General features: G+C 42.7%; 1 protein-coding gene across 1 annotated transcript in view; it reads left to right on the forward strand.

The window, feature by feature from the left end:
* Window positions 1-10,904, forward strand: part of SIAH3 (siah E3 ubiquitin protein ligase family member 3) — a 42,801-nt gene extending 31,897 nt beyond the window's left edge. The window contains exon 2 of the mRNA XM_040056036.2: window positions 8,275-10,904. Within this exon, the coding sequence (XP_039911970.1) occupies window positions 8,275-8,868 (594 nt within the window). The 3' untranslated portion in view covers window positions 8,869-10,904. The remainder of the gene's footprint in view (window positions 1-8,274) is intronic.
* The last annotated feature ends 810 nt before the right edge of the window (window positions 10,905-11,714 follow it).

Genomic DNA, 11,714 nt, shown 5'->3' on the forward strand with positions numbered 1-11,714 from the left:
TCTCTTGGAGACACGCTGTTACTGTAGTAACTTGTAAATGAATATCAGATGATGAGTTATTTAGAGGCAGTCTCAGCTAAGTTTATGAGCACAGTGGGCAATAATTTCTTCTTTTTTTTTTTTTTTTTCCTAATTCTTTTCCATATTAATTTCTTTTTCAGCTGAATGTAAACCACAAAATCAACAGGTCAGATATAGGGCTCTTGTGAACTCTGCCTTCCCTATCAGACAGAGCAGATGCAGCTTGGAAGGGTTTTATCACTTTGCATTTAATTAAAGTCTATAATGGTTTTGCATTTTGCGAACAGGTTTTATCCAAAATACAAAGTGGATAAAGGATGAAGCAAATCTTCAGATAACTCTGCATTTTTGATTATCTCTATTGTACACATGCAGGCTGCTCACTCCCTCACCCAGAGCCAGGATCAGCAGCGTCTCATGAGCAAGCTGCTGATAAACAGTGGTTGCACCCTGCCCTTGTGGAGAAAGAGCTGATAGGGTGTGCCTTGGCTTCTGATACTTGGCTCGTGCGGCCAAAGGGGATGGCATTCAGAGGCATCACCCTTGCTTAAATCAAGGCATAAAATCTTCTCCTCCAAAGAGAAGATGGTAAGTGTCTGCACACCCCAGCGCATCAGCATCGGAGACGCTATGCTGTGGTTTGCGGTCACTGCACTGCACCCTGTCCTAAAATGCAGCAGAGAGAATACGAATTGCAAATCAGGTCACAAGGGCATGTCCCACCCTCCAGCCTAGCCTTTTATTTTGACTAGCAAATAGTTGCCAGATGCTCCACAGGAACTGCCCATGCACAGGTTTTGCTTGTATCTATCAGTGTATTTTGTTTCTCAAAGGCAGCACGGAAAGTGATCTCAGGTTAGATCCATCAAACAGAGCAGCTAAATCGGGATTGTGTGCCTGGGTGTCCATGAACCTGCTGCAGCTTTGGCTGAGGGTCAGCAAGGTGGTGCATCTCCCTTCAGCTTGAAACATGGGAAGTTTTGGTGTCCATCTGGGCTTGGAAGCGTTCATCAAACTTAGGTTTGAAGTAGGAGAGCTGGAGAGCATGACCTTGCTCCATCCTACCACATGGGTCTGTCTCAGAAAGCATCTGTGGACTGAAAGGTTTTAGTGTGGATCCTGTTTATATTTCATTATGACTACATTATTTTTAATATATTAAAGAAGGTTAAGTTTCTTGAAGTTTTTTGCTTGTACTTTAATAGTGCATGACAGTTAACACTGAATAAAATTATTTTTGAAAAGAAAGCAAGGGAATTTAATTTGAGAATAACATCTCTCTTTTCACCTGGGATGCATTTAAAATAATGAATTATAGGCTTGCTAGATCTAACACAAAACCAATGGTTTTTTTTTTTCCAAAATGTCTCTCTATATATGTGGATTAATCTAAAAATCGGGGTCGTCTGATAGAGAGAAGTGTGTGGTACAGCATGGACATGTACTAAAGCAGCATTTTTTCTGCATAGTCAGAAGTGTGTAATTAGCATGAGGACAGCCATTAACACATCCCTGTGCTGTGTCACCAAGTCATGCCTGATTATGTTGCAAAGTGAGATTAGTAAAATGAGCTTGAAGTTGTCCTCTCATGGCCATTTGATAGCAGGGAAAACAAATTCTTCCACTGCCACAGCTGCAACTAATATTCAGTGCTTAAGAAATTCAACTGATGCATTCAAAATGAACGGGATTTTGTGTAATTAAAATTTTAAATAAATCCCCAACATGAGCCCTGGCTTGGATTTCTTAATTTCAGATATGAAAGTACAGCTTTTGACAAAATAGGTTGAGGGGGTTGGGTTGGGGTTTTTTTTCCTTCTCTTTTCTTTCATCTGAAAGACTTTAAAGAATCTCATTAGCATATTAAAAAAGAGCAGAAGATAAATTAAATGAAGACCAGGATTAAAAGACTCTCTACTTTCTTCATGTCACCTTTATAGTTCTTTTGAGCTTCTGTCCCCGTGAGGTGGGTGTAAGTAAGGTGGAGGTGGATGTTAGTGGGTGGCAAAGCTTTTGTGAGACAGAAAGAAGCTGAGGATTAGAAAATTATTGGAGGCAGTTTCCACACAGATTAGAAGAAGCAGTCATAACCTGAGGAGCCAAGAAATTGGAGGAAGACAGTAAGAAAACTGAAAAAATGGCACATTTCACTGGCTAAGAAAATGACAAATTGTTTCAGCAGAAAACCGAAAAGTTGCCATGGTTGCTGAAAGTTGCTGAAAACCCTGGAAGTTGCTCACTCAAAGCAATCTCACAGCTGCAGGCCCGGGTCCCTCCTTGTCTGCAGAAATCTTTAGGTCACCGTCAAAAATCCACCGAGTTTTCATGGCTCATTTCCAGTTGCTTACCTACCTACAGGGTGACGGCATCTCTTGTTCCTTGTCACAGGCAGGCTGGTGGAATTGTAACAAGGAATGGGAGCACAGCCCCTCTCAGTCCCTGGATCCCACCGAAGGCTGCAGCTGGCATGAGCATGTACGGCTCCTAACAACTCCCCCGTAATCCAGCCAAGAAAGCTGTGGATGAAGAGGAAAGAGTTTGGGCACATAGAAGTAGTTTCCTCTTGGGAAGGGGATTAGTTTGCAGTGTCTCAGGATGTGCTAAAGTTGGACGGGGGCAGAGAGGGAGCAGTGTCTTCTGGTTTGGGCTGGCTGGCATGAATGATGGCTTTGTTTTCATCTCTGCAGTTTTCTCTGTGACCCTGGTCAGAAGCCCCGCCATGGTGGCCTTCAGACCACGTCACTGACTGCCCCAAGCAAAATCCCAGAAAATGGGTGAATTGATGAGAGTTTGCGAAGTGTGTGTGACCACTGGAGAAAATGCAGTTGCACGGGTGTGAAGTGTCTGGAAAAGGATAACTATTTGCAGCACCTGCTTTCCTGTCAGAAACACTTATTTACTGGGCAATGAACCAGTCCCGGTTCTTCCTCCTTGGGATGTTCTCGGCACGCATTGACACTGTTCACAGGGATGAGAAAGGCTGATTTTTGCACATTGTGTGCATTACAGAAAGTAAAAGTATGAATGAGACATCCAGGTTTCCAATATAACACTGAGGAACACTGGAAAGTGCTGAAAGGTAACACTTAACCTTTACTCTGAAGACCTGAGCAGTGTTTATTCTTCTAAAATGTGGTATTACTCGCCTGTCACCAAGACACACAAAGCAATCACACACAGACAAGAGATTTTCGCAGAGGCTCTTCTGATCCAGCTCCCAGCTGAAAGACCGGAGAGAAGACGCCCCTTTGTTTATTTTTTTACTTTTTATACATTTGTGGGTCTAGCAGAAGATTGGCTTTTTGGGGTTTCCACCTCTCAGCCTCAGTGGCCAGACCAATTGTCAGTTACAATTGTTTTCAGGTTAGAAATATACAAACAAAGGACAGAGAATGAAAACCAAAGGATTTGTTTATGTTACATCTGTGGGAAAGGTAGAAAACTGCTCTTAATATTGTACAATTACTAAAAAGATCTGACTCCATTTAAGAAAACTAAAAGGCTCAGAAAAACTCAGAAAAACCAGGGTAACACTCGCCCTCCTTATACACCAGGTCATCAGTGTCCAGACACTCTCCCATGGGATAGGAGCACTGTTTTCAACTCTCCCTCACTCTCTGGGGTTTAACTTGAACAAATTCACCATTTTTAAGTCAGAACTACAATGGCAGGACATTTAGCTGCTGAGGGCAGCAGCTGACCTTGCTTTCCCAGTTGAAGGTGTGTCAGTGTGCAGCAGAGAAGCAAGGCTTCAGGGACAGTGGTGTATCCATTGCCTGCGCCCCACAGGGCCATGAGCTTAGCCAGCAGAGATGCAGTGTGGGTTGCTGCCTCGCTTTCCACTATTTTCACCATAGTTGATCTAAAGACTTCACTAGTTCAAATAGAAAAGGTCCCTCAGAGCACGAGGAGCAATCGCAAAACCCTTCTGGGTGGATGCCTCAGCTTTCAGCTGCAAACTCAGAGATGCGTTTGCTTATTCTTTACCTCTTGGAGGTCTTTAACTCTTGGATCTACTCTTCATCCTTCCTCTGAATTTTCTATCAAGTTATTGGAGTAGTGATGATGGTAGGGACCCACAGATTTACACCCTGTTATGAACAGGCATCCATTTCTCTCTCCATGGACTGCCTTGTCTCCAGCACAGCAGGAGAAGCCCATAGTGCTGCAGCTCTTTCATGACTAAAATAGGGTTGTCCTTCTGTTTCTTGTCTAGAAACCAGTAAAAGCCTCCGTGGGTCTGTGCTGAGGATGAGTTTGGTCCTGTCTGCATATTGAGAGGGTGTCCAGGGGGGTGCTCCTTCAGCATCTCTTGGAATCAAGTGAATTGCACTCCAGCGCTCTTCAAGGGCTGTAAAAGGAGCTGACAGTCTTCAGAGTTAGGGACTTACCCCTCAGACATCAAAGGCAGAACAAATGTGTCACATCTAAAGCAATTTGTTGCATTTTTTAGCAGAAAACCCGTGTCCCAGTCCAAATCTAGTCATGATTTGGTTGGGGGATTTTTCCATAAGAAAAGCACCATGTGTTTATAACTTGCTCTTTGCCAAATTACTTGTTCTTAAAAAGAACTGCTCTGTAATAAGCTGCATCATTAAAAAGATATTTTTCTGTGAGCAGCAGAGCCTGGTTTCCTGCGGTTTTGGTGCCTCATGGTGGGATTATGTTGCATCTAATGAGGAGCACTCTGGCTGAAGCCTTTTCTCCTGTTCATAAAGACTCTGTCTCATGTGAGTTCTCTGGTGTCTATAATCCATTTGGGATCAAACTGCCATTGTTTAGGTTCTCTCCTATCTGTCAATGTAATGCTGCCCACGTGGACAGCTGTTCCTCTCTGGAGACATGAAAGGGTCATGCTGCTCTACCCTGATGCCTCTTCTCTCAAAAATGGTTGAAAATTAAAGCATTTGAGAATTCCGTCCCATGGTTCAAGTTGACTGAAATTGGCCAACAGGCTAAAAGATAATTGAGAATAATACTGGAGTGACACAATAATATAATAAACCTAATTTTATTTAGTGATCGGGCAATAAATGATAGAAAGTAAATACTGGAGCAGATTAAACATGGAAAAACTGCTCATAAATATTTATTCAAGCATTAAATGCACTCAAGGTGACCATTTTTTTTGCCTGTTTTGCATTTCAGTTTTAGTATTTCAATTCACAGCTGTAAGAATGACCAACAAGAGCACACCCCAGTAGTTACATTCATGCCTCAAAAGTAAATATAAAATAATATTTTTCTCTGAGACTTTTTTTTTTTTTTTAAGTGACAGGGAACTATTAAATATTTCTTTCAAAATACTACAAATTTAGAATTTTGAGACAGGAATGTCAAACAATTCAGAAGCCAGATTCTGAAGATGGTTCTTACTAAGTCAAAGAATAAAATTAGATCACATTGTTTGTGGTTCGTGCTGAGTTTCCAGAATTTTCAGTAAACCTGAAATGAACAAAGTTAGACCAGAAATCCTTTGTTGAAGTGATTAATGGAAATATTTCAGAAATGTGAGTTGTGAAAGGGAGTTCATAATTATTGCCAAACACAAAAAAATTTACAAGTTTAGGAAAGAGGAAAGACATATTGTATAAGTTGCTCATTGTAATTTATTCTTCCAGTTCCCAAGCCATAGAAACACATTTGTCATAAAATGATTTTTGGAAGGTATTCATATTTTCTTACCTTGGATACAGTTTAGATGTATGAGCTACCATTCTTCTCCGTGTTTCTCAAATTAGGAGAATGCTTTTCTAAATTCAATTTCATCCTCAGTGGAAATGGTTTCTCTGACTCTGGTAATCTTTGGAGAAGAATTATGCACAGTCTATAAAGCTTCGAATTTCAAAACCTAATTTTGAATGTTAGTCAAGAGGTTAATTTAAGATTCATTTTCCAAAAGGGGAGTTAAATAAAACTGATAGAAGGCTGGAACTTCTCAAGTGGTTGAGAGGTTTATCAGCATGTGAGTATGAGTTCATTAGTTTTAATTAGTATAATCACTGATGTTGCATTAACAGTTTGGTGAGAGAAAGTAATTGCTCACACCCACTGTATTAGATTGGGAGATTAGAGTTCATTTTATGAGGCAATTAGCATTTCAGGGATTTTTTTTTTTTTTTTTTAAAGGCTTTTACCATCTACCATTGCAGCAGCCTCCTTCACCAAAAAGAGTTTAAATTAACCATAACTTTCATCCTAATGGGATGCAAAAATTAATGTAGAATTAAGTGTGAACCAGTAATCCCACTGCGATAAGCAGGCAGCTAAAGCCACAAACCTTGATTAGTTTATAATGACCTGTTTTATTTCCCAGACAATGATAGTCATTTATCTGTCCTCAATTCATTATCTTCTCGGAAAGTTTATATTCTTGAATTTTATACAGCAAAACAAATAAAATATATGGAAGCGAAAAGTAGAACAGTACTAATGAAGTAATAATTGTCAAAAGAAAAAGCTGCTAGTTTCAATAGTAAGGCTTAACTTGTCAATTATTCTTCATATCAAATGCCAGAGGAAGAACAGCTCCCTTTGACATCCAGTGCCTTGGGAAGGGCCATGAATTTCACAGCAACACCAATCATAACCCTGCTCTATCCATCACAGCCTTTGGCAGCTACTGACACAGTGAGAACGGATGGAATTGTCATCCTGGTTGGCGAGGAAGCCCTGGTCATCTGAGAGTTAGGACAGTTTACCCAAGAGATTGCCTTCCAAAACATCCTGTGAAGAAATGTGCAAGCTCTGGTGGGAAAAGGAAAAATTGCTTACAGCAAGGCTGTCGTGAAAGCTTTCATGGTATCCATAATAAGATAAGACAATGTTCCCTTTGCAGCAAATCTACCAGCCATTATATGGGATTATGCTTGCCCCTGGATAAAATAAACCTCTACTCAAGAATCCTAAATTTGCTGTGAGTTGAATGTTGCATGGAAGAGAACAACTGTTAAATCCATTAGAACTATAATGTAGTTCATGTCATTTTGGGTACATATATTAAAATAAGGGGACTTGAGACACTATTTAGGGAATTATATTAGTCTTCCAAGGACATATGTTAAAGCAAAATGTACCAATATATGTACGTACTGCTATAAGGGGCATTAATGGATGTAAGAGGTGTATACCTTTATAAGAGGATTTCAGAGAGAAAAAAAATGTTTAAACAGCTAAAATTTAGGCACAACTATGCAGACTGGATCTCAGTCTCTAGCATCAGCTGGTGTCACCTTGAGAAGCTGAACTACTCCAACTAAGATCCAAATCCTGCACTCTAAGGGCTGCCTCACTATACAGGCTGCGGAGGCAGTCCCGGGTAACCAGGTTTCCATCCTGGGTGGGTGAAGTAAATGCTTAAAATTGGGTGAGATGAATCATGACCAGCATGCCTGTGCCTTAGGGTTTGTCTATTCACACAGTTACTGTGGAGAGGCATTACTCTTCCGGAATAACACTACATGTAAATACACTTCTGGCTGAGAAAGACCTGTTTCTCTTCCACAACATCCACTTGAGAGAGGCAAAGCAGTTTGCTTTTTAGTCCCCATGTGGAATTCTTCTGCAAGAGCTGCTGCCTTTACAGCTAACTGCCCTACCTTAATCCAAATTTACTTTAGTATAGAAATGCTCTAAATCTGCCATCCAATCACCTTTGAGAGCAATTTAAGATTTATGGTGGTAAGGGTATCAATTAGGTACAAATACATTGACCAAAAAAATAGTGATGGTATCATATACAATAAAACCTGACATTTATTTCACAAATTATGGATGCAATAAAGCCTATAGTTTCAGGAAAAATGCCTGTATTTGCCCGTATGTTTCATTAAAGAATAATAATACCATACATATTTCATTCCCTTGTTCTGAACAGCAAGAGTCTTAACTATATAAAATGCCCCATGCTGTCCTTGCTTTGTTGGGTTGTTTTTTCCTTTTAATCAGATTTTTTTTGCCCTGAACTAATAAAATTGCTCTTTAAACACATACATCATTTTCATTTAAAGTGACTTATCATGACTCAAACAGTTTGTCTGTTCTCCCAGAGAGGAAGGTAACTGCCTTACCCTTGTGCTGGGCAGATCCAGGTCAGGACTGCCTCTGATCCCTGGTGTGCTGAGTGCTCTGCACCCCCACTGGGGCTGCATTAGGTGGAGTATGGGAGACTGATGTCTGTGGGGTCTACGTCTCGCATATCTGCACTGGTTTCTGGTCCACTTGCTCTCACATTTAATTTCTCTCTTCCCGTAGTATGCACCGACCCACTGCGCAGCTGAGCAAGCATCCACAGAGCAAGGCATCCTTCCACCCTGCCATCACCACGAAGCAGTGCACGACCCCCAGCTGGTCCCCTGCACGTGCCCGCTCTTCTCCTGCCCGTGGGAAGGACACCTGGAGGTGGTGGTGTCCCACCTGAGGCAAACCCACCGCATCAACATCCTTCAGGGCGCGGAGATTGTCTTCCTGGCCACGGACATGCACCTGCCCGCACCCACGGACTGGATCATCATGCACTCTTGCCTTGGCCACCACTTTTTGCTGGTTCTCAGGAAGCAGGAGAAGTATGAGGGCCACCCCCAGTTCTTTGCCACGATGATGCTGATTGGCACGCCCACCCAAGCCAACAACTTCACCTATCGGCTGGAGCTCAACAGGAACCAGAGGCGCCTCAAGTGGGAGGCGACCCCCAGGTCGATACTGGAGTGTGTTGACTCTGTCATTTCGGACGGGGATTGCCTTGTGCTGAACACTTCCCTGGCTCAACTCTTTTCCGACAATGGAAGCCTAGCGATAGGAATTGCGATAACCACCAGCAAAGTTCACAGCTCCGAAGCTGAAATGTGAGGGCGAGGAGGAAGAGGAGAAACAACAGCAACAACAATGGTGCTCTATCTGCCTTCTGAGAGCCAGGACTCACAGACTTTTTTTGGGTGGGGGTGGGTCTCAGGTCTTTTATGGTATTTAGTACTCGTCCACAGTGGGCATTATGTAAACATCCCGTGGTTACGGTCCCTGTGTCATGTATTTACCATTTTGCTAATACAATTTTATGAGAAATTTTAAAGAGGCTAATCAAATTTATTGTCACCCTCCAGCAGTGCTGGAAACAACACTCATTAATGAAAAGTACACCCAGGGTGACTGGCAGAAACCTTTGGTCTGACCATGCTGTACAAATGTGTTTCCTTCATTGCCTGCCTAATGGACCAGAGGCCCCTGTGCCTGACGAAAAGTTGAGTATTCCACTACGGGACAAGAGCACCCAGGTTTTCATATTAGCAATATTGATTTAACTCCCATATTTTGGCCACAGCCAAGCTCTGCAGGGCCTGGCAGTTTCAGAGCTCCCGTCAGCTTCTGAGGAAACAATTTTCTCACCCAAAGAGTGAAAGCTTAGAAGAAAAAGTCACCCCGTCTTCTGAGCAGAGGGCTGGGCAACCTCATCCTGCATTAAATCAGGAATGACAGCTAGTGGGTGGTCACAGCGAGCAGAGCTAAATCTCACCCCTGTATCATAAGTAGCAGGGTGAGTTTGCTAGGTGGTCTGGCCATAGGATGGACATTACCATACCCAGCCATTGGAGCATTCATCTTTTGAGCTGCTGTTTTCTTAAGCATTCAAAAAGAGATTTTCAGGAAAAAAAGCAATAAAAAGAGTCCTAAGCTGGGTAGTGATCTTGTTATTGAATTCTGTGCCAGTTAGACCCTCAGTTCGTGCTGCTAAATATTGATTTACAGCAACATAGATAGAACATCCGTTTGCAAATTGGCTTTGAAATTTGACATGTACTCCTTTGAAAAAGACCTCAATGTTTTTTCCCTTGCATACATTTTGTGGGGCGGTGGTGAGTGGTGACTGTCACTTTCTTCTCCTGAGGGTGTTTCACAAACAGTGATGGTCACAAAAAGACACAGGCTTCTCTAAGAGCTTCTCCCTTGAATGGTTCCTTGGGGGAAAGTTGGAGGCAGGTGCTGGCCATCTCCTGTCAGTCATTCCCATCTGCAGTCAGGCCTGTTTCCTCCACAGCCAACAGCAGCAGTGAAATCCCACTGCAGTAGGTGATGTGTTGAGAAGGAGGGGGCTCAACAGATAGTGTGACACGTGAGAAGCATGGGAAACTCTCTTTTCCTGTTTTCCCTTCTGCCTGTGTGTGGCTGTGGTCTGGCTGCTCCCAAATGCTTTTTCAAGAAACATCTGGTGGGCTGGGCAGGTTAGTAGCTGCAGAGACTGGGGCTCACAGCGGAGCCCCTTGGAAAGCCAAGGAAGAGCTGGAAACAAGAACCGTCCTTCTGTGTTTCAAAAGGCATCTCACTCTAGCTTTGGGCAGGCAAAAACTCTGATGCTGATCTTCCCCATGCATCACTCTCCTGAGGGTTATTATAAATGCTGCATGAAGTCAAATGAATTGCAGTATTCCTGAGGTGAATGCCATGCAGGCAAAATGTCTTCTGAGGCATAGATGCACCTCACCTCCTTACCTGGGCTTTCATAGCGGGTCAGAGAAGGGTGAGAGTCTCTTCAACAGGCTGCACATGACCACACAAGCTGAGGTCTGAGGAAGTCTCAGTGCCTGTAAGGAAGGCACTGGAGCATAACTTCCCAGCCCTCCTACCTCTGAATTTAGGGGGCCAAGGGTGGCATGCTGATTTGCAGTGCCTCACTGGAACAGGCGGGTTTCAGTGTGGCTGGCTTTTTCCCTGTGATGTTAAATATTCATGACCAGCAAATGCTGCCCTTTCCCTAAATGAAAGCAATAAATAAATCATTGGTGCTTTTGTGGACTGAAACTGGCTTCTCCAGCTCCTCCAACAATTACTCTGCTGCTGAATTGATGCAAAGCGAAAGCAATAAAACATCAGTAAAACCAGTGCCTCTAGTTTAAACTTCCTGAGCTCTTTGTACACTGGAGTGAAGACCAAATGTAATGATGCCTTCGTTGCCTGACCACAAGTTCTAGGGAGAAGTGTATTACTCAGTTATTCCTTTTTTCATCCTATTTACTTCTTGTTAGTTGGCACCATTTTTTATTGAAATATCCACTGAAATGCAGGTATTTTGGGGCATGGTGCTTGCTGAAGGACCACTGTATTTCTGGCAGGATGAGTGTGACTGTATCAGCTCTCTGGAACGGGTATCTCCACCTCTTGCCAGCACCCTAGTTTTGAAGGAGGCATAGTGGAAATGTGACCTCCCCAGCGCAGCCTTTCACACACCCCATGTGTTCTTCTCCCAGAGCTTTCTTGTGACCACACCAACAGTTCAGCTTTTCCATTTTGTTTTCAGTCTTCTCCCCATATCCCATAGCTGCATTTCTCAGCCCATTCTCAAGGCCTCACCTGTGGCTTCGCCCTTTGACTTGCAGAGCCCATGGCAGTTCTTGCCTTCTCACATTTGTACCTGTTGGATGGCATTGTTTAAATCATTCTCACTGCTGTCTGAAGCCAAGCAAGTAACTTCCTTTATCAGTTTTCTCCACATCTGCAAAAACCCAGCTCTGGCAGGGATCTCAGAAATCAAGATACATTCGAGTACGGATGAAAATCTGTCCAGTAAGACTCCCAGTAACAAAAAAAATGAAGACATATTTTGGGAAGAAATGAAATATGGTTGCCTAAATCCTGCTTTCATAAGCATCTCAACATGAAGTGCAAGTGTTTTAACATATATTTAAGGACTTTCTACCATAGAA

This window comes from Hirundo rustica, chromosome 2, assembly GCF_015227805.2.
Source record: "Hirundo rustica isolate bHirRus1 chromosome 2, bHirRus1.pri.v3, whole genome shotgun sequence".
Classification (NCBI taxonomy): domain Eukaryota; kingdom Metazoa; phylum Chordata; class Aves; order Passeriformes; family Hirundinidae; genus Hirundo; species Hirundo rustica.